This window comes from Ziziphus jujuba, chromosome 7, assembly GCF_031755915.1.
Source record: "Ziziphus jujuba cultivar Dongzao chromosome 7, ASM3175591v1".
NCBI classification, from domain to species: Eukaryota; Viridiplantae; Streptophyta; class Magnoliopsida; order Rosales; family Rhamnaceae; genus Ziziphus; species Ziziphus jujuba.
The window spans coordinates 27,913,135-27,939,737 of NC_083385.1; the positions used below are offsets into that span (position 1 = coordinate 27,913,135).

Genomic DNA, 26,603 nt, shown 5'->3' on the forward strand with positions numbered 1-26,603 from the left:
GCTTATACCCATCGCATAGACCATTTGCCCACAGATCTCTATACTTGAACTGTTATACTCACAAAAATGGAAAAGCAACCGTACAATAAATGCATCAATTATATTCACAGCAATTATCAAACATTCTTTTGCATTCATGTATAATCCGGCATTATTTTGTACCAAGCAAGATGCAGAAGACTGTTTTGTTCAACACAAGACTACAACAACAGCTAAAAAAAAATTGTTGCAACAACAAAGCTAATGTGAAGAGAAGCAGAATGCACAATATTTGAATGCAGTTGAGACGCCCAACCTACAGGACAGAAAAACTTTTATGCAGTTCCATATCCCAATTACTTAGAACAGAAATACAGTAATGCATCATACCTGGACAAATTTATAAAACCAACTCTTGTATAGTCTTATTAAAATTACAATCAGAAAATAAAATATAGCAGAGGTGATACCCAAAAATCGCAGAATGAGAGAGGAAGAGAAGGAACGAACCTGAAAGCGGCTGTGTTGCTGGAGGTGCAGGGTGGCTGCTGGAGGTGTTGGGCGGCAAAGAGGAGCACGCTGGCGGCAGAGAAGAACGAGAGTGAGCTTGAGTTGCTGCTGGTTTAGGGATTCTGGATCTGGAGCTGGAGGTGCGGGAGCTTCTTTTCTCTGCAGTTTCGTGTTCTGTTTTTTTTTTTTGTTTTTTTTTTTTTTTTTGAAAATAGGTGCCACGCTCTGTTTCATTTAACCCAGGCAAAGCAACAGCAAGTTTTTTTTTTTCAAAATAAATGTACAGTGCAAATCAAACGGGAGTTAAGAGTAACGGTATCTCACTCCATACCGTGTGAGAAATCTCACTTCATAGCAATTCTCATTAAATTAACTCAAAAAAATATATATATATATATTATCAGTTTAGTGAACAAATGCTTATAAATGAAAATTTTCTCTTCCTTATAAAATATCTATACGAAAATATATAAAAAATGAAAAATTTTATAATATTATATTTTAAAAGACTTTTTATAGATTTTTTTTAAAAAAATTCTATTTTAAATTCTAAATAGAATTTATTAAAGAAATTTAAATAAATATTATTTATTTATTAGATATTATACAATTCAAACATTAATACTTTTAATTTTTTTCCCATATTAACTTCAACAAATAAAACTATTTAAGCTGCTTTAAATATGTGTTGGAGTTTTTTTGTTTTATCAAATATAATGTTAGAAAAAATTTTATATATATATATATATATATATATATATATATATATATTAAATTATTTACTAATTTATCATTTTAAAAGTTAGATTTGAAAAATGGCGAAATATAATTCTCATATTATAATAAATTCAAAAGTTTTTAATTTGTTCGCTTGTTTTGTTTTTTTTAATTAATTAATTATTATTATTGTTATTGTTATTATTTGTTTAAATTACTCATCGACTCAGCTTCCTCTTTAGGGATGTCAATTTGCCCCGCCCATCCCCGAAACCGCGGTGCACCGCCCCTAATGGGGCGGTTTTTCTCCGCAAAAACGGGGTGACGGGGCGGACTTGGGCTTACTCTCTTAGACCCGAAGCGGGGATGGGCCGGGACCGAGTATTAAAGACCCCGGCCCGAACCCGGCCCGTATATATTACCTTTTTTTTTTAATATTTTTTTTAATATTTTGAAAATTAAAATTAAACTTATTGGATTGGTTATGGGCTGAAATTAATGGTATGAAAAATTAAATTTTATATTTTTTTGTGTTTAATAATTTTTGTATTTATTGTTAACTAATTAATCTCATTTTTGTTAGCTTCATCTTCTTCACCATATGTTGGAGCTTGTTCTTCTACTATGAGTAACATAGAAATTGATGAGGAGGTAAATTGAATTTATTTATTACAAAAAATGTTTATATTAAATTGTTTAAAATTGTTTGATATTATTTAATATTTTTGTCTATTTTTGTAGCAATCAACTCTTATGGAACATTCTTTCATGGAGACTTAAGGAAATGAGAAGTAAAACTTTATTATGTGTGCATGTGTATTTTTATAAATTTTATGTTTATGTATTTGGATTATATTATATATTATTTTTTGAAAATGTATGTTATTAAAATTATAAATTTGAACTTTGATATCTTTTATTGTATTTTTATTATATTTTTGGTCATTTTATTTATATTTTGCTTATAGAAGAAATTTTTTTAATATAAATTTATCAAAAAAAATTATATTAATTATATAAAAAAAATAAATGGGGAAACCGTCCCCGCACTGCCACCGATTGGGGAATCCCTGTCCCCGCCCTGCTTCTAAGAAAAAGAGAAAAATTACGGGGATGGGATGAAAAATCCCATACGGGAATGTGACGGGATTTTAAAAACCGGCCCCGCCCCCGTTGACATCCCTATTCCTCTTCAAGCCAGCTGATTGGTGTTGCGTTCCTCTGTTAGATTTTACTTTTTCTTTTTTTCTTTTTTCTTTTTTGGGAGTGAATAGTGATACTTGTTAGATTAGCAGCTTTCCAAAACTTGCAGTATATTTTCCATCAGTTTCTGGCTAACCAAACAATTCTGTCTAATGGGGTTGGAAGAGTTAGAGCCCATTTTCGGCGAGCCAAAGGTCGAGTGGGCAGGTAAGGGTTCGGCACCATCGAGTCGGTTCGTGCTTTATGTCCATGGTGCCGATCCTTCTCACCTCAGAATCGTTGTCACTGATTTCCACTCCAATACCTGGGAGGCCGTACGCTCTGCTTTGCAGCTCGAGGACATGGTAACCATTTGACCTCTCTTATTTTTCCTCTTCCTCCTTTTGTACCCTACACAACTTTTTGAGGCTGACTTCATGGTTCCAATTTTATGAAAGAAGTTGAATTTGACCCTTTCAAGATTTTTATTTTTTTATATATATATTTTTTCTGGTTTTGATTAAATTTGATTCCATAGACAGTTGTTTTATGAAGGAATTTTATATGATTACTAATTGTAATAGTGAGCTTTCACATTCAAAATCCTTTTTTTCCTATTTTAATATCCTTCTACTTGAGATTATACTTCTCTTGTTAGTAATTGTATAAGAAGAATTCAAGAGGCTAAAATGAGCCTAAAGAAAACCAAATCAATGGTACTAAAAGAAAAAGAAAAATGGAAACGCAGTTCGAACTAGCGTATTATTTTCTGTTCTGCATGACTGTATCCTTTGTTAATTTGTTTTCCAAGAAATTAAAAAAAACCAGGAGAGAAGGAAATGAAAACAATGTATATAGTTGTGTGTGCTTTTCTGCGTTATGAAGGGTCCTAAGCAATAGAAATTCCAGAAGACAAAAGCTAAAAATAAAAAGAAAAAAGAGAGAAAAAGAGAGGTGAGGCGAAGTGAATTTGAGAAGATATAGTTGAATATCAACCAGCTTTACATGATCCTTTTCTAGTTGGCCACTTTGTGAATCTATGGTTAAATTTTAGATTTTAACTAGACTTATCGATGTCGTCGTGATGGTTTGACGTGAGAGTATTTTCTGTTGTTGAAACTATATCTTTTGGAAACATTATAAAGATTTTATGTATTCCTACTTACTTGCTCTAATGGCAGAGGGACGACATTGGAATAGGGGGCTCCTGGTCGGAGTTTATGGACTATGTTATGGCTTCCATAAAATCTCAAGATGCAAAGCTTATTCTGGAGGGTGGTCTAAACACAGTCAGTGGTTAACATTCTTATTCCTTATTTTCTTAGTTTTTATCTTCAATTTCAAATTTCATGATTTTCTCTCCTAGGCTTGTTGTTGATACTTCAAGAGAAATGCTATTTGAATAACCTGTTTGAGTATTTTTTTTGTGCCAAAAATGTGCTTAAGCAGAAAAATGCTGCCATTAGATCAGATCAGAGTTGTGAGTTGTGAGGTTGGCTGGATTTGCATATGGTACATATAAGTCTTGAAATTCTTGATAAGGAGAATGAGCCCTGAAAATCTGAATTATTTGACAGTGTCAATCAGTGTTTATAGGCAAGAAGTGACCTTGTTTTTAAAACATTATCTCCAATTTTAAAATAAATAAATAAATAAATAAATTCTGCATACTGCATTATATATATGTATTGCAGTATTCTTGAGGATTATTCATAATAATATTATTTGGCAGTGTCAATTAGTATTTATGGGTTTCGATCATTTTTATTACTTCTAGCATTGCTTTCACCCAGATTTCTTGCTTTGGGCAAGAAGCCACCTTGTGTTTAAAACATTATCTCCAATTTTAAAAAATATTTTCTGTACACTACATTTTATATACGCATTGCAGATTGCAGTGTTCTTGAGGAAGAATATTCATAAAGTATCTCTGCTGGGTATTTCAGGTGCTGAATGCGAAATTAGTTGCTCAGAAGTCAAAAGGAATGCCAGTGATATCCATTTCTCTCACAGGGCTTGTTGGTTCTGCTGCTAGTGCAGCTATTGCAAATCTATCTCTTGAGCTCTATAAAGCTTTCAATAGCATCCATGATTCATACAGAGAAGGTGGTATTATTTTTTTCGCCTGAAATATTCGGGTAAATATATGCCTCTTTGTGTGTGTGTGTGTGTGTGTGTGTGTGTGTTTATATCTATGTTGCTTGTTTGGAATTGGTAGATCACCTCAATACAGTGAAAATACTATGATTCCAGAGCTGAAATCGAGCTCTTTAATGAATTAGATATAATCCATGATTTATATAGATAAGGTGGGCCCCTTGTTTTTTGATCTTTAAGAGCTCTTAAAATAAATTAGTATTGTTAGATTGCACTCCTCAGTTAGCTTCAATCGAGCTAAACCAATACTATCTCCCTTTCATAGACCAAAAGAAACTTCCAAACAATGAATCCCAATTCTTAACTTCAAAAACTCTTTGCGATAGTATACGTATAAAATAGGCCTACCTAAACTGTGCATACAATAACAAAGGGATCTTGCCATGAGTCCTTGTTTAGGTCAACTGTTGCAGTGAACAGTATAACATATGATTCCTTACCTGGATTTTGCACTCAGAAGGCAGCAGAGCAATCAGCCCTAAAATGCTCTTGAGGAATTGTCCAAATCCATTGAATATGAAAAGTTCCTCTTGATACCAATTCTTGAATCTGGTTTGTGGAAAAATCTACGTCAGGAGTACGCACAAAAACAAAGAGGGACCTTTGAATATATCCTTGCCAAATAATTGAATCAGCTGATGGAGAAACAAGATTTACCTGCACTGTTGAGTATGAGGAGACTGAGTACTGGACCAGCAGCAAGATCCAAGATACAATGGCTATCGAAGATTAAGCTTTTATGCCATTCTAGTGTTCCCCCTTTTTTTTTTTTTTTCCTTCAAGAATTTTACTATTTTTACTTAAAACTGAGGTAGAATCCTGGGAAAATAATAAAGAAATGAAAGATGGGAGATAAAGAGAAGAAGAGAGGACTGGGAAATATGGCATGGTATTCTATACTTGAACTGCCTGAGGGTTACTATAATGCATATTTATAAGTAGAGAAAGATGACCAAATAAGGAAACTAAAAAACTTAAGATACACGACGGAGATAATTCCCAAATAAATAAAATGCCTAATTAGTTAGTTTCTAAACCTACACAGCTACTACACTCACCATCGTCAGTCTCCACCTCTAATCCCAAAGAATATCATAATAGCTTTTCTGGAATAACTGTTGCTCCTTTTTTGATTGTGCTGCAGAGCAAGAGAGGTCTTCTCAGTTGACAAAAGCATTAGCAGCTGAAAAGGTATGCCTTGCTGTTTGTCACAATTTACATGTAGTTGAGCTATTGAATTTTTTCACTTGCCTCACTTCTAGATATGTTTTAGTAACTGTCTGCAATATTCAATTCTGTATTTACATTATGTTGTTCAAGTATTATTTCTACTGATTAGCAGCCTGTGGAATAATAGAATATACAGTTGAATACAGCTCTAGATCCTATAGTTAGTTAAATTTTCAATTTCATCCATGTAAAAATTTCAATTTCATCCATGTAAATGTTAAGTTTTCCATGACGGCCTATATATTTGAAAGTTGTTTGAACAAAGGACACTTATAAAAGGTTTCTAAACATGTGCCTAGGGGTTTTTGTCCCCAGTGCCCCCTGTAGTTTCAACATTTTTGCATTTTACCCTTTGTAGTATATATGCTTTTGCATTTCAACATTTCTAAAATAGATGGCCTAGATGGTTCTGCAACATTATCAATTTAGTTTAGGGAGAAGGAAAAATAAAAAAATAAAAAAAATAAAGATTTTTGAACAAGATCCATTTGGCAGCTTTTCATTCGATACATGATAGTTTGATACAAGGTTAGCTTTTGATTTGATACATGTTAGTTTAATACAAGATGGTTACTTGCTAAACATTTCTCCGTTTATATGTCAGGAAAGAAATGAAAATATCCAGAGCCAACTAGAACAGTATTCAAAGAGGCAGAAGTTACAAAGGATTAGTTCCTCTGGCAAAGCAGATGTTTCTTCTCTATTAAATAATGGCTTGGAAAACTCTCCAGGTGTGTAATCTATTTTGTTCTACCTGAAGAAATTACCTTTTTGGTTGATCCTTAGTTCTGCATTCTAAAATGGGGGATTGGATGGGAGTGGATTATCATTTTGGTTTATTTTAATTTAATTCTAAACAATTCGTTATTTTGGTTAAACACTCTCGTTAATTGGATAATTTCCTAGGTTATTTAATCATGAATAAGCAAACATTACTGTTAAACATATATCCCAATGGGATCTATACAATTTTAACCACATCAATTAGATTAGTCCATTAGAATATATATTATTCCTTACATTAGCAATATATTTTGTGTCTGATAATATTAATTGAACAGACAACACCTGCTTGGTTGTAGCTTCTAATTACCTCTAGGCCTAGGCATCAGTGCATCAGTATTTACAATGCAATTGAAAGAAAATGTAGCCACCCACACCACACACACACACACAGAGACACGCACACACAAAATTAATAATAATAACAAATAAATAATAAAATAAAATAACAAAAAGTTGAACGAAAAATGGCTTGTGCATGTCTTAATTTGTGGGAGTCTTCACAAATTGTTTGGTTGAAGATAATTATTACAATAACAGACAAAATGAAAACACAATTTGCAAATTACCATTTAACCAGCTAATTTAATGGATCTATTCATACACTCTTTCAGATGGCTTTTTTGAAATTTAGTGTACAAAGAGGGAATATGCCACTACCACGTCTTCCCCACTTCTCATTTTCACTCTCCCAGTGGCAATTCAAGCACTCGCATGTGTAGGGTTGGAAGAGTAACGGGCCTCTTTTGCACTAGTTATTTATTAGATGTGTTATGGAGCTGTGTTCTTTAGAACTATCCTAAGTGAGCATGATAGGAGCAAAATGAGTAAACATGAACGAAGAGAAAAACTGGGTTTCACCAATTAGTTGGTGTAAGATAATTTTAAGTTCACTTAAGTTGTTACCTAAACCTATCATTCTTCGTTGTGATAATACTTGTTTATATCTTAAAGACGTAAAAATGCTTTTGGATTCATCCTAAACGTTATTTTTGCACATTTAAGCATATTCTTATATAAGGATTATTCTGATTCCCAAATGATGTCAGATTATTAGTTTGTAAATGAATGATTATTGGATTATATAATGCCATTTACATTAACAAGACATGAATTTTGATTGCCTCATTAAACTACAGAAGAACAAGCACCTAGTGACACAGCCTCAACAAAAGTTGTCAATCGTGTTGTACCTGCATATCGCAGGTAAGTGAGCATGCCCATTATCTGGCTACCACTTCTCTTTGTTCTTGCACATGAATAACAGCATGTTAATTGGACAGGGCAAGAGTAAGAGGCGTTCTTCTGCAGAATACCGAAGATGTTGAAGATAAGTAGAAGCTAGGATATCAACAATGTTAGTCATCATGTTCTTTGTTTAGAAGCTTTATGTATAGAATCTTAAGTTTTATAAATTACAAAAATTTTAAAGAAAAAGAAAATGAAAAAGTAGTTTCTTGCTATTGGTCCCTCAAACATGTCTTTCTTCTTCTTCTTCTTCTTCTTATGTCCATGTTGTATGAAATCAGTTACAGATGGCAGGATGAGATATTTAAAAAATGCATCATGGATGTCATATTGTAAACAATGGCAGCATTTGGTTCTGATGGGCCATACAGATAGTACAACTCATTATGTTTAAATGCTTAAGCTGCAAACCTAGCCTTTGTTAGAAGATGCTTGAAAGCTCTTATGGTTTGCATATGTTTTGAATTTTATGATTCTGTTCATTAAGTTTCACTCACTGTAATCCTGCTTTCCATTTTAAAGAAGGATGTTTTGTTTTTTAGTAACTTACAAATAACATTTTGCATCAAGACTTGGCTTTGCCCCTAATTCCCTTGTTTAAACTGGGTCAAGCACCTGGGAAATCATCAGCAATGTCAGTATACCTCAATTCAGATAAAGATATTCTACTGATTCTTGCCGCAAATACAATGTGGTTGGTTTGCATTTAGCCAGCCCTTCACAAAATTTTACGGGTAGAATCTTAAGAATATTGCATGTTATAAAAAGCAGTAACAAGACCAAACATCTACAAGGTTATTTTACATGCAAAATTTGAATTGCAGTAAATTATTTAGTACATATATTTTGTCAGTCTTGACTGTTGAAAATAGGTTCTAACATTTTTCAATGCCATTTAGAAGATACATCATCGCTGTCGTTCATTTTTGCTTTTCTTCCTGCCGGAGTAGAAGGACCAGCAACCAGGTATGAAGTTGATCTCAGTACACCTGCATGGCATAGGAATGTGTGCAGTATCTATTAGTTGTATTAGTTGTATTTGCAATAATTCGTGCGTGGGTTTGCATTTAACATTTTGAAAGCATTTATTTTCTCATTCAAAATCCTTGTTTTGCTTGATCTGTTTTTCTCTTGAGGGGATAACTAACCATTGATGTAAATCATCATTTATGCACTAAAGCTGACAAGAAAGTACGTCTAACAAATACCTGATTTTGTTGCTGTTGCTACTACCAGTGTTACTGCTCATGCTTTCCTTGAGGATGCTTTTATTCAACCCTGCAAGTACAAACCTGGTTATCCACATATTTCTGCCCTTATATGGTTTTTGGATAGTTTAGATGATGAACCTGAAACTTTTGAGCGATTCACAGCTTTTGCTTTCTTGTATGAGATGTTGGGAAGAACAACTTCATTGGTACCGTTTCATTTTCCAGACTTGCAGTCCTTGATAATTGACCAGTTTTAGAGTTGACTTTCTTGTTGTTGTGCTTCTCAACTTGAGCTTCAGTGTCTAAATGAAAACTTCAATGTTGGATGGCAATCTTTTCTCCGACATCCTGCAGGCCATGCTGCTCATCAACAATATCTTTCAGAGAGAGTTCATAACTAGATTTGGACATGTTATGGATCATTTTCATGAGCTCCCTTCTATATTCTGAGAGTTCATAACTAGTAGAAGACTCACACTTGATATCTATTAAAGTGTTTGCCTCCCATAATGGTGATGAGTAAACACCAAACCCATCTTGATCCATCTGTCCTTTAGCTTGAAACTCTAAGTCACCATTGGTTATATGATCACTAAAGTTCTCAATATATTTGGATTTACGAGCACCCCAGAAATTGAATTCTTTATCTCCTGTACTAGCACGTCTGCTGTGGATTTTGTAGGTTGGACTGCAAGAGGAGAAGTGATTGCCCTTGAATTGTTGGTGGTGATGAAGCATGGTTTAAGGGGAGAGTAAGATAAGGAGGAATTTGAGATTTCATGGTGAGATTATTGAAGCAAGCAGCCTCTTCAATTGTAAATCTAGTTTTGTCATGTTTTCGACAGAGCTTAATAAGAAGAGCAGTAAAGTCTGAGTCAAAACTGTTTTGACTTGGGTTGGAAAAGAAAATGACCCTCCTATTTTAACATATTCCACCATTTGTCTTCCTCGTATTTTTCATAAAAATAAACCGATAGTCCTTTCAATCCATCTAATTTTCTGTTTGTATTCTTTGCCCTGTTACTTAAAAAAAAATCGACCATTCCAATAGAATATGAAAATCTCTATTAGAATATGCAAATGATTCATTAAAGTCCAATAAGGATGATGTATGCCTTATTTGGATGAATAACTTGTGACTCTCAGCACTCTAGCTGATATTTTTAATTACTTGTATTTATTTACTTGGGGGATTTCTTAAGCAAAATCCTTTGTCTAGATGGAAACATGAGATTTGGAATAGACAAAATGAAATTATTAGTTAGCAAAATTGTTAATCTTGAAGTAAGCCATATTAGTTGTCTTGGCTCGTAGGTAATGTTTCTGAGGGTCAATAGGTCTTTCCATTGACCATGTCTTTACCTTAAGGAATTTCTCGGAATATTTTAGCTTCTTTATTCCTTTTTATTTTGTTTTCTCATATATTAGGTTTGTTTAAATTCAATACTTCCATATTAATCACGAAGTAATCTTTTATATCGGAAATATGGAACAGTTAAAATATAGATATAAAAAATCTCCAAGACACCCTTTATGCAAACTAATATATTGTTTAATTAACAAGTCAAAAGAAAGTACTCTTTGACTCTCCAAACATAAATGTGGGAACTATTATTTCATACCACATGCATTACATTATACCAGCATTTAAATATGTACCCTAAATCATAGCAACATTAATACTTTGTTCCCTGGCCCAAACTAAAACTTTTTTATCGTATCCTAAACATTGTTTTATTGTGTCAAGTCCAATGAAGTCTTTCAACATATCAATTTGATAAGATTAATTATATAAAATTTTTCTAACTTTATTTGAAAACTTATTTTTAGACGGTTATATGACTAAATTTGCCAAATTATTAGAGAAAATAGTTATTTACTTGAAATTTAATTCCATTTGATATTCAAGCCCAAAATTTGACTGTTCCATTAGAATGAGATTGAGAAAGTGATATTGAAAATCCTCTATATAATGAGAAGCAGTAGAAGTTTCAAGAGGTGAATTTGTATGTTTTTTTTATTGATTTGATTGATTGGATGTCGATTGCTTTCTTTGACATATTACCTCATGGCAGGCAAGGTTCACAGTGTTGTGAAAAACCTCGGAAGAAAAAGGCTCTCATGTGACTGAGTAGGTACTTGGAATCTTTTTGTATTTCTATCTATGATATTCGTCTTGGTATATCGATATGCATGATGTTCAACTTCTGTTAGAGTCAACATCTATCCTAAATATTCACACCCCCACCCCCCAAAAAAAAAAAAAAAAAAAATCATCAATCCCAAATTTGCAATATTGCAAATTCGATGTGAAACCGAAAGTTCAACTGAATGGACACTGAAGGTTAAGAACTCACGGTCACCAATGCTCAATTTGTTATGTGTGAAGATTAAAAAAGGCTAAGATAGAAAGACATTTGATACCTCTAGATTATTATATGTAAATTCTTTTACTCTTTTTTGTTTGTATGATGGGAAAGGAGGGAAAAGTAAGCCATCAGAATTAAAAGAGGAGAGAATTCACCATTGATAACCTTAAAAAATATTTGATAGTAGATGTTTTTTGAGTGCTAGTGCACTAGTGGACATGGAATCCCATTGATTGCTGAATTACGCTAAATCTTTTTTCTTTTAATTTGCGTTCTTTATGTGTGCTGTATGCTTTGATGCTTGTGTTTAAATCTTTTAACTCCACTAATCTCAAGATCCTCAAAAATTAGGAGGAAGAGTGCGTAATTTTTCAAGACTAATACCACGTTGAATCGCCGTCCCCAATCTACTACTTTAAGCTTATAGAAAGTGGGACTGCAATATTTATATCAAGCTAACTCAGTTTATATCAAGGTGCTAACAAATTGATTAGTAGGGAAGGTTCAAGTCCCACCGCTGTCCAAGTTAGAGGTTCAGTCAAACCCTCGAAACTATAAGCATAGATGTACGCAGATTAGTCAGTTGATGCAGGTGAATCCACCACTCGCAAGGGTACACCAATACTTACTTATCCCTCCAACCTTTTTTTATTTTTTTATTTTTTTTAATCTTTTCTTTTACCAATAAATAAATAAAAGCTTTTGCAGTTTATTATCAACAAGTTCTTCAACTATATACCTGTTGATAGATTGATATTGTTACAGAATCAGATGTCAAAATAGGCCATATTGTGTTCATATAAATGAAGATAGGCATAAGAAGACTCACGTTGAGTCTTCATTTCAGAGTTTACTTCTTGCTTCAAATTTATTTACAACTTCAAATCTTTTTTTTGAACAGTGCAATTTGATACTCGTAGGAAACTGTTAATATAGCTAGGAATTGTTATTATTATTATTATTTTAAAATGAGTACAGATTAACTTAGTCTCTGTCAATTTGCTTTCTGTTGGAATTATACATGTTATACATGTGCTGTAGGAATAGGGCTACCTTCATAAAAATATTAAAACATAATAATGCCCTCAAATATATATATGTACAGTTTGCTAATGGGAAGAAATAAATTTACATACTTGGCTTTGATTACTCGCATGAAATTAAGGAATACCAGAAATAATTCTGTGAAAATCACAAAATTTAGGCATGTTTATTGTAATTGAACCTCATGTTTTGCCTTCTCTCGCTTTTTATGGTCTGTTTTTTCTTCGTTTTCTTTTAGGAGCTCTAGGGAAGTTTTGAACGGAAATTAGTGTTTCTTTAATCTTTACAAACTAAAAATTTGGTTTGCACTAGTAATTTCTTTAGCTAATGGATTTCACTAATTTTGATTGCTGAAAGTAGCTCCTAGCTCCTGACTTACATAGCTTTGCCATTCAGAAAATGCATCCTCTGTTTCATTCAGCTCTGCTTTTATTCTTGCAGCCCAAGAAAGACCAACAACCAGGTACCAAATTGGTGTCAGCACACCTGCAAAGCATAAGATGTTATTGGATATATCCGCAACTCTTTTTTATTACTAGAGACCATGTAAAAATAATCAATAAGACACTAAAAGTTTTATATGAAAATCTAACAAATGCTTACCTTCTTGTGCTATTGTTGCTTTTGCTAACGCTTTTCCTGAAGATGCTTTTATTCAACCATGCAATAATGAATCTCAATGTCCATATTTTTTTATTCTTATGGTTTTGATCAGCTCGTTTAGGTGATGAACGCGAAGTAACTTTCGATCGACTCAATTGTTTTCCTTTCTTGTTTGAACTTAGAGGAGTTATTGGGAAGAACATCTTTATTAGGAAAGTTTTATCTTCCATACTTTCAATCCTCGATAGCTGACCGGTCTTGAAGCTCTTTTTCTTTCTCTTTTGCTTCCTAATTTGAGCTTCGGTGTCAAAATGAAAACTTCGATCTTCGATGACGCTCTCTTTTGCAGCATCCTCCTGCAGGCCATGCTGCTGATCAACAATATCTTTAAGAGATAGTTCGTAACAAGATTCGGGCATGTTATGAATCATTTCCATAAGTTCCCTTCTACTTTCCAAGATTAATCCTCGTCTTGCCGATGCAGGGGAAAGATTACAGTAGTGATGGTTGTAAGGAAGCAAAGGAGAAGAATCAGTGATATTTGTCATATTGTTGGACTCCTGGAATGGTGATGAGTAAGCACCAAAGCTGTCTTGCGCTTGACACTCTAACTCACCACCGCCGCCGCTGCTTATATGATCGCTAAAATTTTCTATACAAATGGATTCGCGTGCGATGCAGAAATCGAATTCTTCATCTTCTCTGCTTGTACATCTGCTATGCATTTTGTAGTTTGGACTCCAAGAAGAGAGGTTCAGCATTTTGTTGTTGAATTGTCGATGAAGCTTGGTTTTATATGGAAATTAAGTATAGGGAAAGCAGTTTGAGATTTTGTTTTCGATTTAAAATCTACCAGTGTCCTGTTGTCCATAGAGCTTAATAGGAAGATGAAGAGCTATAGCAGTCAACTATGTCAAAGTCATTGCCGTCTAAGATGGGGTTAGGGAAGAAACGCGCCAAAATTTTTCCAACTTTCCACAACTTGTCTTTCATAGACCGATTGACTTCAATTTTTTATTTTTTATTTTTTTTGTTTTTTTCATAATTGATTGTGAACTTTTGGTTTATATTCTCTGTCTCGTTACTAAAAAATTTTGACCATTCCAATAGAATTTGACAATTCTCTCTATAAAATGAAATTGGAAATTGGTTCGAGAAAAACCAATTAAGATAATGTGTCCTGTCAGTAAGGTAAACAATTGATTGATTGATTGACCCCCAAATTGGTGCATGGACAGCGTTTCAGATAAAATCTTGTATTAGGGGGTTTTCTTCAGCAAAATCCTTGTCAAGAAGGAAAAATTTATATTTAGAGTAGACAAAATAAGCCTTTGTTTATCCATGACCTAAAACCTATTTTCCAATTCAGCCAAACAAGCTCCAAGTGTCATAAGCAAAAACATTTTCATTTTTCATTTTTCAATATTCTAAGGCAACCTACTGCTATATGATATGATAGTGTTTTGAAGAGTCAATTGATCAAGATACTTCGTATTATGTCTCTTTCTTAATATGTTTATTGCAAAACTTTAGTCCCTTTGCTTTGAATGATGGTTTATGACCCTTAAAACAATCTTTAGTACTTTTTAACGATTTTTTAATTTGACTAAAATTATGAAGATTCGTGGTTGTGTGGAGCTAAAGATTTCATCTAGAACAATAACATGCATGTAAATTTCAAGTCATTTTACTCGATCAAAAGTGCTTTGATCTCCCCCATACCTTGCCCGGCCCCTGATAGTGAATCTCTTTCCCATCTAGAGATTGGGGATGATTAGGTAAATTCCCATCCATATTTTTAAGTGCATAAACAATACAGGTTATCAGCCTCATCATGGTTGGTATGTACATGTGAATACGTACAACTAATCCAAGAAAAATTGACTTTAAAAATTGATTATTTTGTATATTCAATTAAAATTTTTATCAAATTTATTTATTAAATAATTTAATGAATGTTATATTACTATTGAATTAATTTATTTATTTATCTTTTAAAAATGTATTTGTCATTAAGAATAAAATAAATTAAAACTCACCTTAAGCACCGACGCAATCGTTAATAATGTTTACAAGACTTAACATCTATCTACAGCAATCCCACTTGGTCAACAATATTTGGGGTGTCCATTATTTCCGTCCCCATGAAAATGATCACCTGGTTGTGCTTGTGCTTGTGCTTGTACTTGCGCTTCAACTATGGCATCGGTTTGCAATGGGTTTGCTTGGTTTCCTTGTGCGGAAAGAGAGATTACAAGATGCTTGTGCTTGCACTTGAGAAGACTAACATAAGCAAGGAGATCAACCTCAGGCGCATTTGCCTGTGTCAAGCTGTCTCTTCTTCAATGACCTCAACTAGTTATGTCAGGCATAGATGATTGAAATGGAACTAGGGGTGTATATGAATCAAGGTCACCGACGGACCCACATAGGGCACCGGAGGCAGGTGCCCTCACCTCAAATTTTTTTGTTTTTCAAATTTTCTTCTTATTTTCTTTACTTATTTGACTATTTTGCCTCATTTTTTTTATAGTTGAGCTCCTTTTTTTCTAAGTTTAGATATTTTATTTTCGTAATTTCCTCACCAACCAAGCCTGCTAACTGCTTTTGAATTTTTTAATTAGCAATTTTTTTTTTTTTGTGTTTTTAATAATTTGTTTAATTTATCTTTTTCTTTTATTTTTTGCTAAGAATTTGTTTCATTTATCTAAACCATCATCTTTGCTTATATTTCTGTTATTTTTCTTGTTGGTCTATTTTTATTTTTCATATCTCATTTATCCAAAATAATATTTGTAATACGCATTGCCATTTTTTTTTAGTCATATCATGCTTCATATATATAAAAAAATAAATTATATCATACTTTTTTAATTACTATTATTTATAATTGATACTAGAAAATTAAATTTATAATTGAAACTAGAAATATAACTCTAAACAATATAATATTTATTTAATTACTTTTTGATCTATTTCATATAGGAAATTGTGTAATTTTTGGTTTTATTGAAAAATTTCTTTCATTATTTTATATTCGTTTAAATTATTTTCCTTTCATGGAAAAAAAATTATTTTAGTAAATATTCTAATGAGTTGGACAATGTCTTTATTGTTATTCCGTCAAAACAGTAAGTGGAAAACATTTGATGTTTGATTTAATTGGAAAACATTTGATGGTTGATTTTGTAATAGTACTCCTTCTGAAATAAATTTCTGAGTCCGCCACTGACCATAATGAACCCAATATCCCTACTCTCAAACTTGTTTTATATGATTTTAAGAATATTCAAATTATGGCTCAAATTTATAAAATTTTGAAATACCTCAACTTATTTATAAAAAAAGATCGAACTTAACTTGGCTGGTTTGTTTAAATACAAAAGCTAAAAGTTTGAGCATTTAATATTACTTAATCCATATTTTAATACTAAATTAAATAAATTTAATTTATTTTTTAAACTTTTTGATAAAATTAAAAAGTTTATAAAATTAAATGAAAACCTATTGTTTACGTATCATAAGTATTTATTATTAAATTAAAAAAAAAAAAAAAACAGGTTTAAAATAGACATGTATAAGTAACAGATTGAAGCTACTTGTAAGCTACTAATGAGTTTCATTGCTTCCTCAATATTGGCTCATGAGCTTCATTTATTGTTCAATATTGGTTTATTTTAAAGGTGACCTGAATTTGAGTAAGCTAAAACTGAGCCGATCTTGAGCTGATCACGAGTTATTTAAACCTATTATCGATCTTAATGGAACTTGTTGAGGGTGTGCAAGACCAAGTCTCGTATTTGCTAAACATGGATATCCGAAAAAGGTATACAAGAAGTTTGAATTATTGCAAGTAAAAAGATTAATCTTTTAAAGTGAACTCTAAACCTTAATAAGTGGTATCTGAGTTAAGTCTCCAACAGAGCCATGTACACACATAAATGAACCCAAATGTAAATTGAATGATGGTAGACCCTTACGGGTGGATCACAATAATGGAGTTGTCAACTAACATAGCCCGTAAAGATAGTGGTCTTTGGCTCATGGGTAACTGTTTATTTTAGAATTATAATATATTCTAAATTAAAAGGGAGAAGGATTTTATCCAGATCTTAATATATTGGCAGCAGTTTTTCGTTTAGACCAAGCTTATAAATACGAACTCAAAATTCATTTATTTTGAAATTTGTATATATATATATATATATATGTGTGTGTTTGTGTGTGCGCGCAAATAAAATTAGTTCATGTCATAAATATATATATATATATATATATATATATATGGGTGTGTGCGTGTGTATGGGTGTACACGCACATAAAACTATTTCATGTCATTTAATAGTCTCTTTTTTATTTAATTATTTTTTTATTTTATGGCCTCTCTAGGCCATTTGGTTTTACATTAATTTTAATCCTTTTACTTTTATTTTTATTTTTATTTTTTACTTTTTAAAATTAATCCATAGGAATATTCAATTAGATAATATGGGTTTTGGAATTGAATATTTTATAAAATTCATAGAAATTCTTTTTACAGTTATAAAAGAATTCTATACGATATTATTTTTTTACACACTATCATTAAATATATAAAAAATATAAAATAAATGTATACAATATTCTTAATATTTAAAATGTCCACAATTCATATAGTTCCAACTAGGCCAAAATCTTTTTTTTTTTTTTTTTCCTTCTCTCAAATCAAATACCATTCCATGAAAATTGGTATTTGCGGTTAGGCAATTAACCATACTGTTTTTTTATGAAACTAATAGTCTTGAAAACTCTATGAATTTTCTTTACAATAAAAAACTTTTGGAAAATATAAAGCTATATTCGTTAAAGTGTTTGATTTCAAAATTATAAATGTCTCTAAAGATTTTCGATCGCATATTTTTGAAAACATTTGAAATATTTATCTCTTAAGACTTTCGGATGCATATTTCTAAATATAGTTGAGATGTTTAATCATATAAATTTGAGATATTTAGTTATACACTTCTGAACAAAAATATGTTTAATTATTAAATATTCTTGATAATAATCTTAAATAGAGGAAAAATATAAATTTATAATGAAATTGTGAATTCATTTAGTAATCCATGATTACAGTGGGCAAGCTAATGCATGTACGTTATTGTAATTGTAAATATCATATTAGGTGCATATAAATATTATATATGTTCATAGTTCACAATTGAATTAAAAACCTTTTGTTAAAAAAAAAGAAAAAAAGAATTAAAAACGCATTGTTAAATCACAGGAATGGTCGTATGAGCGCTGTTACCCAATGATTTCAAACTTTGAATCTCATCAGAATTTGAAATTTAAAAAAATTGTCAAAATTCTATAAACTTTAGCTTGGATTACAATTAATTAAAAAAAAACTAAAAAAAGAAAGAAGTTTCGATTACAATTTGTATCAATGCATATAATTGGCACCATACATATAAAATAAATGAGTTTGTGGTAAAATAAAATTGACTCAATTATAAAGCCACTCATACCGATATTTCGTAGATTATGAGTTGAGATGCATGAAAAAGATTACTGCAAATAATAAAAAAATAATAATAATAAAGGAGTTTTAGCAAGTATAAATGATTTTGGTGTGACATCTTTAATTTATCATAGACTCAATTAATAAAAGGGTTAATTTTATACCATTCTCTTTATATTTGACTTAAATATAAACTAGTCTCTTTAATTTCAAAAATATCATTAACGTTTTTTTTAGGTTTCAAAAAGTTATCTTTTTTCCCTTTATTTGTTTCATTCACTCTGCTTTGAAATAATATTATGTACACCTCATAGGAGATGATAGTTTGAAAATTTTAAAATCTAAGAGATTAAATTGTAATTAATACAAACTTTAGGGGTTCAACTATGATATTCCGTCCATAAAAATTTTTAAAAAAATTGTACTACTATTTTCAAGTTTATGTAATCTTAAATTATTTATGTCCAATTGAATATATATAAATATATATGATACAACTAATTAGGTTAAATATTTTTATGTTGGTTACAGACTAATTTAAACATCAATTTTTATTACGAGTGTCATTTAAATATGTAAATAGGCATATAATTTCATGAAAAATAAAAGTAAAAAAGTTCACGCAGATAGGTTTATTGGCGCTTGATAAAAAAATAAGAGAGAAACAGAATAAAGTAACCCAATGTTTAGAGAATTATAAAGATTAGCATTATTTTATTATAACCACATAATACAGGGAAAGATAGCTAGAGAAAAAGAAAAGGTACTACGAACATTAGCACTTATAATGTCCATCTTTAACAAGCAACTTATTTACTAGCTATAGCTAAAGAGTCATGCTATAGCGTTGCTGTGTTACTTATACTTTCCTTCTTCTAGCTAGCTACCTCTATAGAAGGTTGCCATTTTAGTTTACGCCCAAGATCAGGAGGAGAACCTCGGCACCTCTCAGGCTTAGTGCATCCTCTTGAGTAAGGCCCCTGCGTTGGCGGTAGGCAGCCCGTAGGTGGGCAAGGAGTTGGGTCACCTTTTCCAATAGGCGGGTATCCAATTGGGGTGGCATTCACCAATAGTCTATTAAGAAAAATGAAGCAAATCAACGATGCGATGCATAGAACATTTATAGAAAAGGAAGCTTTCAAAGTTGCCATGTCTCGGAAAAATTAGACGAATATATATATATATATATATAATATCCAAACTAAATTATACAAGAACTATATTGGAAAACGGAGAGTGTGATGGCTTGTTAGATTATGGTGCTATTTATAGTGCCGTTTTTTATCCAGTTAGTCTATGCTTAGTGGAATCATTAGAAAGAAAGGAAATAAAGGGGATAGGGGAAAATGATTAGGCCATATGAGTAATGCCTTCCATGTTTGGTAGGAGGGATAAAAAAGGAACATTAAAGAGGACTTTTACGTAATCCTTCTAAATCCATCAAAATGCACATCAATATTTAACAAAATGAAAAGGAAAAAAAGCTAGATAGATAAATAATTTAATTTCTTTCTTAAAAATCTTACCTTTAATTTTTGGCGTCTAAATCAGATAAATTAACTTCCTTTGGAAAAAAAGGATTTCAAAGATAGATACGGAAAAATATATATATATATATATATATATGTAGCAATTTTACGGTACGGACCGCACCAAAATCCAAAGGTTTTTGAAAAAAAAAAAAAACATCGGTTTTACTGTGTATGCTGTATACACATATACAGCAAAGCCGACGTTTTTTTTTCGAAAAGCATCAGTTTTTGTCAGGACCCGTCCAAAGTTCCTCACCGGAACCCTAGACAAGCCCTGATCCCAGGGAAACCCTACCGGACCCTCCTATGGAAAATCCGGCAGAACCTCCCCTAAGGGATGGACTTACCACAATTTCCTGCACTGAAAACACACTTCTATAACGTCCCCCTTATTCCTCCCACAATACTACAAGTTGGTTCCACAAATTTCAGCACTTCAAAAATAAATACAGTAAACCAGTGCATAATAAATACATAAGTATCCCATACAGTATACAGAGCTTCATGAAGTACTACTAGGTATAGAATACAACAAGAGTGAAAGAAATATTACAACGGCAATAAAAGAAGAACAGGGTACTTCACGAACTAAAACAGCGATGAAGATCAAGTCCGCTGCGGATGAACACCGACAACCTGGTACCTAGAAGAACGGAATTTGAAAATATGAGATGCTAATCATCTCAGTGATTGACCCTATCTACTATACAATATAATACCACGGTAATAAGTAGATAAATAATAATTAATTGGAAATAATAAATTTCTCTCAAAACCCTTACAATTCTCTCAGTTGGAAAAGTTCCCCTTTTAAAACCTTTTCACAAAACCCTTTGTTCGTATTCCCCGAAAACTAAGACATCAAATAAATACTGGAAACGGTAATAATTATATTTTTAATTCCAACATAGTTTCAAAATCTTTATTTTAAAATCACAGTTCTGAAAATCAATTGATGCACCCACTATATACCAGTGGCACCAATAGTACCCAGCGTCCCAAGGTACCACCAGACAGGAGGTTATAGAAAGAAACTGGCATACGGTCGCGTGGCGTCCCACTGCGCCGCTGCTAACTGGTGTCCTGGCCATGGAGGGGTGGCCTACCCTCATCCGATGGCAACCACAGGACAACCTCATAATATCACCTGCGCGCTACTCACACCCTCCTGCGCGCTAATCACATCCGTATGCACAATAACCATATCACATATAAACAGAACACCAGTACGTGCACGGTGCATCTAAAAATCATAAAATCCACATATTTAATTTATAAATCAAACTCACATTTTGCATAAACAGAGCGGGTTTATTCCATCCGCTTGAACCCGGAAATTCTCCACAATTTCTTTATAATCAACATCATAAATTCCATGATTTTCAAATCCACCAACTCAAATATTCACATTTTCCCCAATAGCATAAATAATTTCTCGAAATATAATAATTAAATCTCATAATATTCTATGGGCATACTTTATAAAAATTGGAGTCACCAACATAAACAAATATTTTCCTTAAAATATTTGAAAATCAAATCATGCCCGATTTAATGTTAAAACCACAAGAATTTCAAAATTCTCAAAACCATAAAATAATTTTCACAAGGCATAAATTTATATAATGCATATTTTCTTTAATCAAAATAAATTCCCCAATAATTCCACAATAAATCAAGTAAATATTTGGCACATAGAATTTAAATTCCAAATATTCAAATCACATATAATATTCACCAATTAAATTCCCAAAATTAATTTGAAGGTGGGTCACTCACCTAGAGCACGCAATTAACCTAAGATCCACCATGGAATCAATTCCACGACTCACCAGTGCTCCTAGAACACAATTCACACATAGTCAAATAAATTAATATTTTAATCGGTAAATAATACCCGGTACCCGGGGGGTCAAACACAAACGTTATCTAAAATTGACAAATTATATGTCTATGGAAAGCTTGTGAGATGAGGATCACATTACCAACCTCCATTGAGCCCAATTCGATCGGCGGTGGCCGGAATTTGGTCGGAAAGATTCGGCCGGTTTTGATCCCTTCGTATCTTGCAAATCGACGGGAGTTGACTTAATTGGAGCTCAGAATCGGAATCAGAGGGTCCAAATTAGTGGGAAAGGACCGGTTGCACGACCGGTGGCCGTCGGAAAATGGGCAAACCAGCGACACACCGGCTGCGGGCGTTGGAGGCCGATCCCGGCGCGTCCGCTGGCCATTCAGCCGGAGATTTGGCCGCCGGTGTCGCCCAGCTGCGGGCTTTCACGTCGGCCGGCGCGTGAGTGGTTCTGGTGGCCGGAAAATGTGCAGCAGGGAGAGAGAGAGACGGTCGGTGGGAAGGAAGGAAGAAAGAAAGAAAGAAAGAAAGAAGAAGAAGAAGAGGGATCGGGCCCCGTGGCCCTTTTTTCCCACGTGGGGAAAAGAAAAAAAAGAAAAAAGAAAAGAAAAAGAAAAAGGAAAATAAAAAGAAATGATTTAAAATTAATTAAATAATATTATTTAAAATAATAATAAAATAATATGATATTACACATGGTTGACATGTGACTTCTCCACATGGTGACACTTGGTCACCTTCATTAAGTCACACATGGCACATCGTTACACGTTCAAAAATAATATTAAAATAATACGGTGTTTGAAAAACTCTACAGGTCCATAACTTCCAAACCACATGTCTAAATCGGACGTGCCGCTAGTCTACGGACTCGTATCAACAAGCACTTCACAACCATGCATGAGTCAAAGCTCAAATTTGCATGAATAAAAAGTCAACTCCGGCACCCCTTGAACAGTTTGGACCTCAACTTGTTTTACTCTTAACTTTCAAACCGTAGCTCCGTTTTCAACGTGCTACTAGTCTACGAACTCGTGCCAATGTGTACTTCGTAACGGTACCTCAGTCAACCTAGAATTCCAATCGAATCAAAAAGTCAACTTTTGACCCCCTTGGTCAACGGTCAACAGTCAACCTCGGTCAACGTGCAAAAATTCCAACATGGTTCGGGACGGGGTGTTACAGTTTTGGTGCGGATCCTCATGCAGACGGCCTGCACCTTATGTTAACTCTATATATATATATATAATGCTTTTTGCTATGTATGCTGTGTACACATATATAGTAAAGCCGATGTTTTTTTTTTTGAAAAGCATCGGCTTTGGTGCGGATCCGCATGCAGACGGCCTGCACCATATATTATCCCTATACATGTAATCAGCCTCACATAAGTTATACTTGAAATTTTAGCATAAAATCTTTTTTTATTACCCCTTGAATTATTTTAAATGCTAATATATAAAAATACATTTATGGTTCTTTGAATTTCTATAGGTTTTCTTTGATAAGATTTTAGTATGTTATTAAATTTATATTAAACGACTAATTGATTTTAAATATCAACATTTGAATGAATCTAAGAGGTAAAACAGAAAGACTTAATGTTAAAACCATTAGATAGATTCGGTATATGCCAGGTATTCTATACAAACATAAAGATATAGAGAAAGCATTGTTATGCAATTTGTCATCAATGATAATAATAATGATGAAGCTTTCAAAGTTGCCATGTCTGGGAAAAATTAGATGAATATATATATATATATATACATAAGATCCAAACTGAACTATAAACTATGCTGGAAAAGGGAGATTGTGATGGGTTTGTTTAGATTTCGGTGCCATTTATAGTACCGTTTTTAATCCAGTTAGTCTATGCTTAGTGAAATCAATAGAAAGAAAGGAAATAAAAGGGATAGGGGAAAATGGTTAGGCCAGCTAAACAATGCCACGTTTGGTAGGAGAGACATACAAGGAACATTTAAAAGGACTTTTACATGATATTTCCAAATCCATTAAAATGCACATCAATATTTAACAAAATGAAAAGAAAAATAGCTAGATATGTAAATAATTTAATTTTTTCCTTAAAATCGTACCTTTAATTTTTTGTGTCTAACTCACATAAATTAACTTTATTTGAAGAGAAGGATGTTAGATAAATTACATGCTGCATGCATGTTCGCTAAAATTGATCGTAGGAGTGGGTATTATCAAATTAGAATGAAAGATGGTGATGAATGGAAAACTACATTTAAAATTAAGTATGGATTATATGAGTGGTTAGTAATGCCTTTTGGTTTAACTAATGCATCTAGCACTTTCATGAGATTAATGAATCATGTTATGCGACCATTCATTGGAAAATTTGTTGTTGTTTATTTTGATGATATTCTTGTATATAGTATGCATCTAGATGAGCATGTAGAACATCTTAGGTAAGTTTTAAATATTTTTTGAAAAGAAAGGTTATTTACTAACATGAAAAAGTGTGATTTTTGCAAAGAAGAGCTTTTTTTTTCTAGGGTTTGTTGTAAGTGCTACAGGAATTAAAGTTGATCAATTCAAGGTAAAGGCAATCCAAGAGTGGTCAAAACCCATTTCCATTACCCAAGTGAGGAGCTTTCATGGTTTGCCTAGTTTTTACCGAAGATTTGTCAAGAATTTTAGCACCTTTGATAGAAGTTGTGAAGAAGAATGTTGACTTCAAATGGGGGGAAGCACAAGATAAATCTTTTAATTTGTTGAAAGAAAAATTATCCAATGCACCTTTACTAGTTTTGCCTAATTTTGATAAAATTTTTGAAATTGAATGTGATGCTTTAGGTGGAAATATTGGAGCTGTCTTAATGTAAGAAGGAAGACCCATAGCCTATCTTAGTGAGAAATTGAATGGAGCTGCACTAAACTACCCGACATATGACAAAGAGATGTATGCTTTGGTGAGAGCTTTGGAAACATGGCAGCACTATTTAATACCAAAAGAGTTTGTGATTCATACGGATCATGAATCTTTGAAGCACATTAAAGATCAAGGGAAGCTCAGCCGAAGGCATGCTAAGTGGATTGAGTTCATTGAAACATTTTCTTATGTCATCCGCTATAAAAAAGATAAGGAAAATATGATCGCTGACGCATTATCCGGAAAGTATATGCTTTTTTCTACCATAGATGCCAAATTGCTTGGATTTGACAAATAAAATAATTTTATGAGCATGATAGTGACTTTAGAGAAATATTTAAGATCTGTTCAAAACATGGTTTTAATAAAGTTTACATCTTTGAGGGGTATTTGTTTAGGGAAAACAAACCTTTTATGCCTAATTGTAGCATTAGGGAATTGTTAGTGAGGGAAGGTCATTGTGATGGTTTAATAGGTCATTTTGGCATTTTAAAGACTTTATTATTGCTACAAGAGTATTTTTATTGGCCTAACATAAGGAGAGATGTGGAGAAAATATGTGAAAGATGCTTGAAGTGCTGAAAAATCCAAGTCCAAGTTGAAGCCGCACGGTTTGTACTTCCATTGCCGATTCCTTTCTTTCCTTGGGTGGATTTATCTATGGATACTATTCTTGGTTTACCTTGGTCAAGGACAGGTAACGATTCAATATTTGTTGTTGTTGATAGATTTTCTAAGATGGAACATTTTATTGCATGTAACAAAACTGATGATGCATCTAATGTTGCTAACTTATTTTTTAAGAAAATTGTTAGGTTGCATGATATATCTAAAACAATTGTTTCGGATAGGCGTGCTAAGGGCCTGTTTGCCTAGCTATTTTTAGAACAGTTTTTTGTTCTAGAAAATAGAAAATTGTTTCGAAAACAATAACATACATTTTTGGCCATTTGTTTCCAAAAACAATTCTAGAAAACAAATTAAAAAAAAAAAAAACAAAATTTGGAAAACATCAAAAAGATGCTTCCACTATTTTGAAACCCACCTGTTTTCACCTTCGTCGCTCACACCTGCTCCTTCACCGTTCACACCAGCTTACCACGAATCCTTTACCACTCTTTGAACAGATCATGAATAGCATTCCTTCGACAAATTTCGAACAGATCTCAGCTCTTGAAGTTCATCGATCTAGGTTTCTCATCTCTTCTCTTTCTATTTTTCTTTACTTCACCGATCTAGGTTGAAATTTCATTTATTTGTTCTTTCTCCCCCCATTTGGTGCATCAATATTCTCTACACAAAGTAAATATATTCTCTGGGTCCTAATATTTGATGCCCTCCATGGTTTTTTTTAGCTGGTGGGTGTTTGTATTTCTCTCATTTATGATTTATGTTTTTCTTTGAATCATAGAACTGCGAATGGTACATTTCATGATGGCAATCTGCTATTAAATCAGAAGGGTTTGCGGCTCATATGTGAAGAAAAGGAACCTCGCGTGAGTTTTTGTTATCTAATAATCGTACCCCTATTTGCTTGTATTATATTTGATCAAAGTTAGAGATCTGAATCCATAAATGTGATGTATGTTAGCTCCTTGAATAATTTGAATGTGCCGTGAACAAATCAACTTCTTATGATAGATTCATAGACAATATAATAGCTTAGGCTGCTTATTCATGATGGCTAAATTAGCTCATTCATCTGGGAGATGCCATTGGCTGAGAGGATTATGACAACTGCCAGGGCATTGAGCTGCCTAACATTTTTTTATTTTATTTTA

The 26,603-nt window shown here is 32.7% G+C and overlaps 2 protein-coding genes across 17 annotated transcripts; one reads left to right on the forward strand and one right to left on the reverse strand.

Annotated features, from left to right (window-relative positions):
* The first annotated feature begins 2,310 nt into the window (after positions 1-2,310).
* LOC125423812 (uncharacterized) lies at positions 2,311-13,037 on the forward strand. 16 transcript variants are annotated; one of them, XR_009639666.1, is made up of 10 exons: positions 2,311-2,753; positions 3,570-3,677; positions 4,335-4,494; positions 5,690-5,736; positions 6,380-6,506; positions 7,698-7,764; positions 7,842-7,915; positions 8,706-8,772; positions 11,093-11,152; positions 12,872-13,037. XR_009639666.1 is itself a non-coding variant. In XM_048479229.2 (8 exons), the coding sequence occupies exons 1-7, from the start codon at positions 2,562-2,564 to the stop codon at positions 7,894-7,896; spliced, it is 756 nt and encodes a 251-aa protein (XP_048335186.2). In that variant the 5' UTR covers positions 2,311-2,561; the 3' UTR covers positions 7,897-7,915; positions 8,706-10,092. The 16 variants fall into 16 exon arrangements, 3 of the variants coding, with proteins under 3 accessions (XP_048335186.2, XP_048335187.2, XP_048335185.2); XR_009639667.1 differs by having other exon boundaries at positions 11,093-11,148; XR_009639665.1 differs by lacking the exon at positions 11,093-11,152 and adding an exon at positions 11,862-11,999 and having other exon boundaries at positions 12,791-13,037.
* On the reverse strand, positions 12,320-14,081 carry LOC107409226 (uncharacterized). Its single transcript, XM_016016659.4, has 2 exons — positions 13,034-14,081; positions 12,320-12,916 (listed from the first exon to the last, which is right to left on the reverse strand). Exons 1-2 carry the CDS (start codon positions 13,792-13,794, stop codon positions 12,844-12,846), a joined length of 834 nt encoding a protein of 277 aa, XP_015872145.3. The 5' UTR covers positions 13,795-14,081; the 3' UTR covers positions 12,320-12,843.
* Between the last annotated feature and the right edge of the window lie 12,522 nt (positions 14,082-26,603).

Bases quoted from the DNA above. Each gene is read 5' to 3' on its own strand.
- LOC125423812 (XM_048479229.2), top strand. From the start codon at position 2,562: ATGGGGTTGGAAGAGTTAGAGCCCATTTTCGGCGAGCCAAAGGTCGAG. The intron at 2,754-3,569 runs GTAACCATTTGA...CTCTAATGGCAG, and splicing joins CTTTGCAGCTCGAGGACATG to AGGGACGACATTGGAATAGG. The intron at 7,765-7,841 runs GTAAGTGAGCAT...TTAATTGGACAG, and splicing joins GTTGTACCTGCATATCGCAG to GGCAAGAGTAAGAGGCGTTC.
- LOC107409226 (XM_016016659.4), bottom strand. From the start codon at position 13,794: ATGCTGAACCTCTCTTCTTGGAGTCCAAACTACAAAATGCATAGCAGA. The intron at 12,917-13,033 runs GTAAGCATTTGT...TATGCTTTGCAG, and splicing joins AGCAACAATAGCACAAGAAG to GTGTGCTGACACCAATTTGG.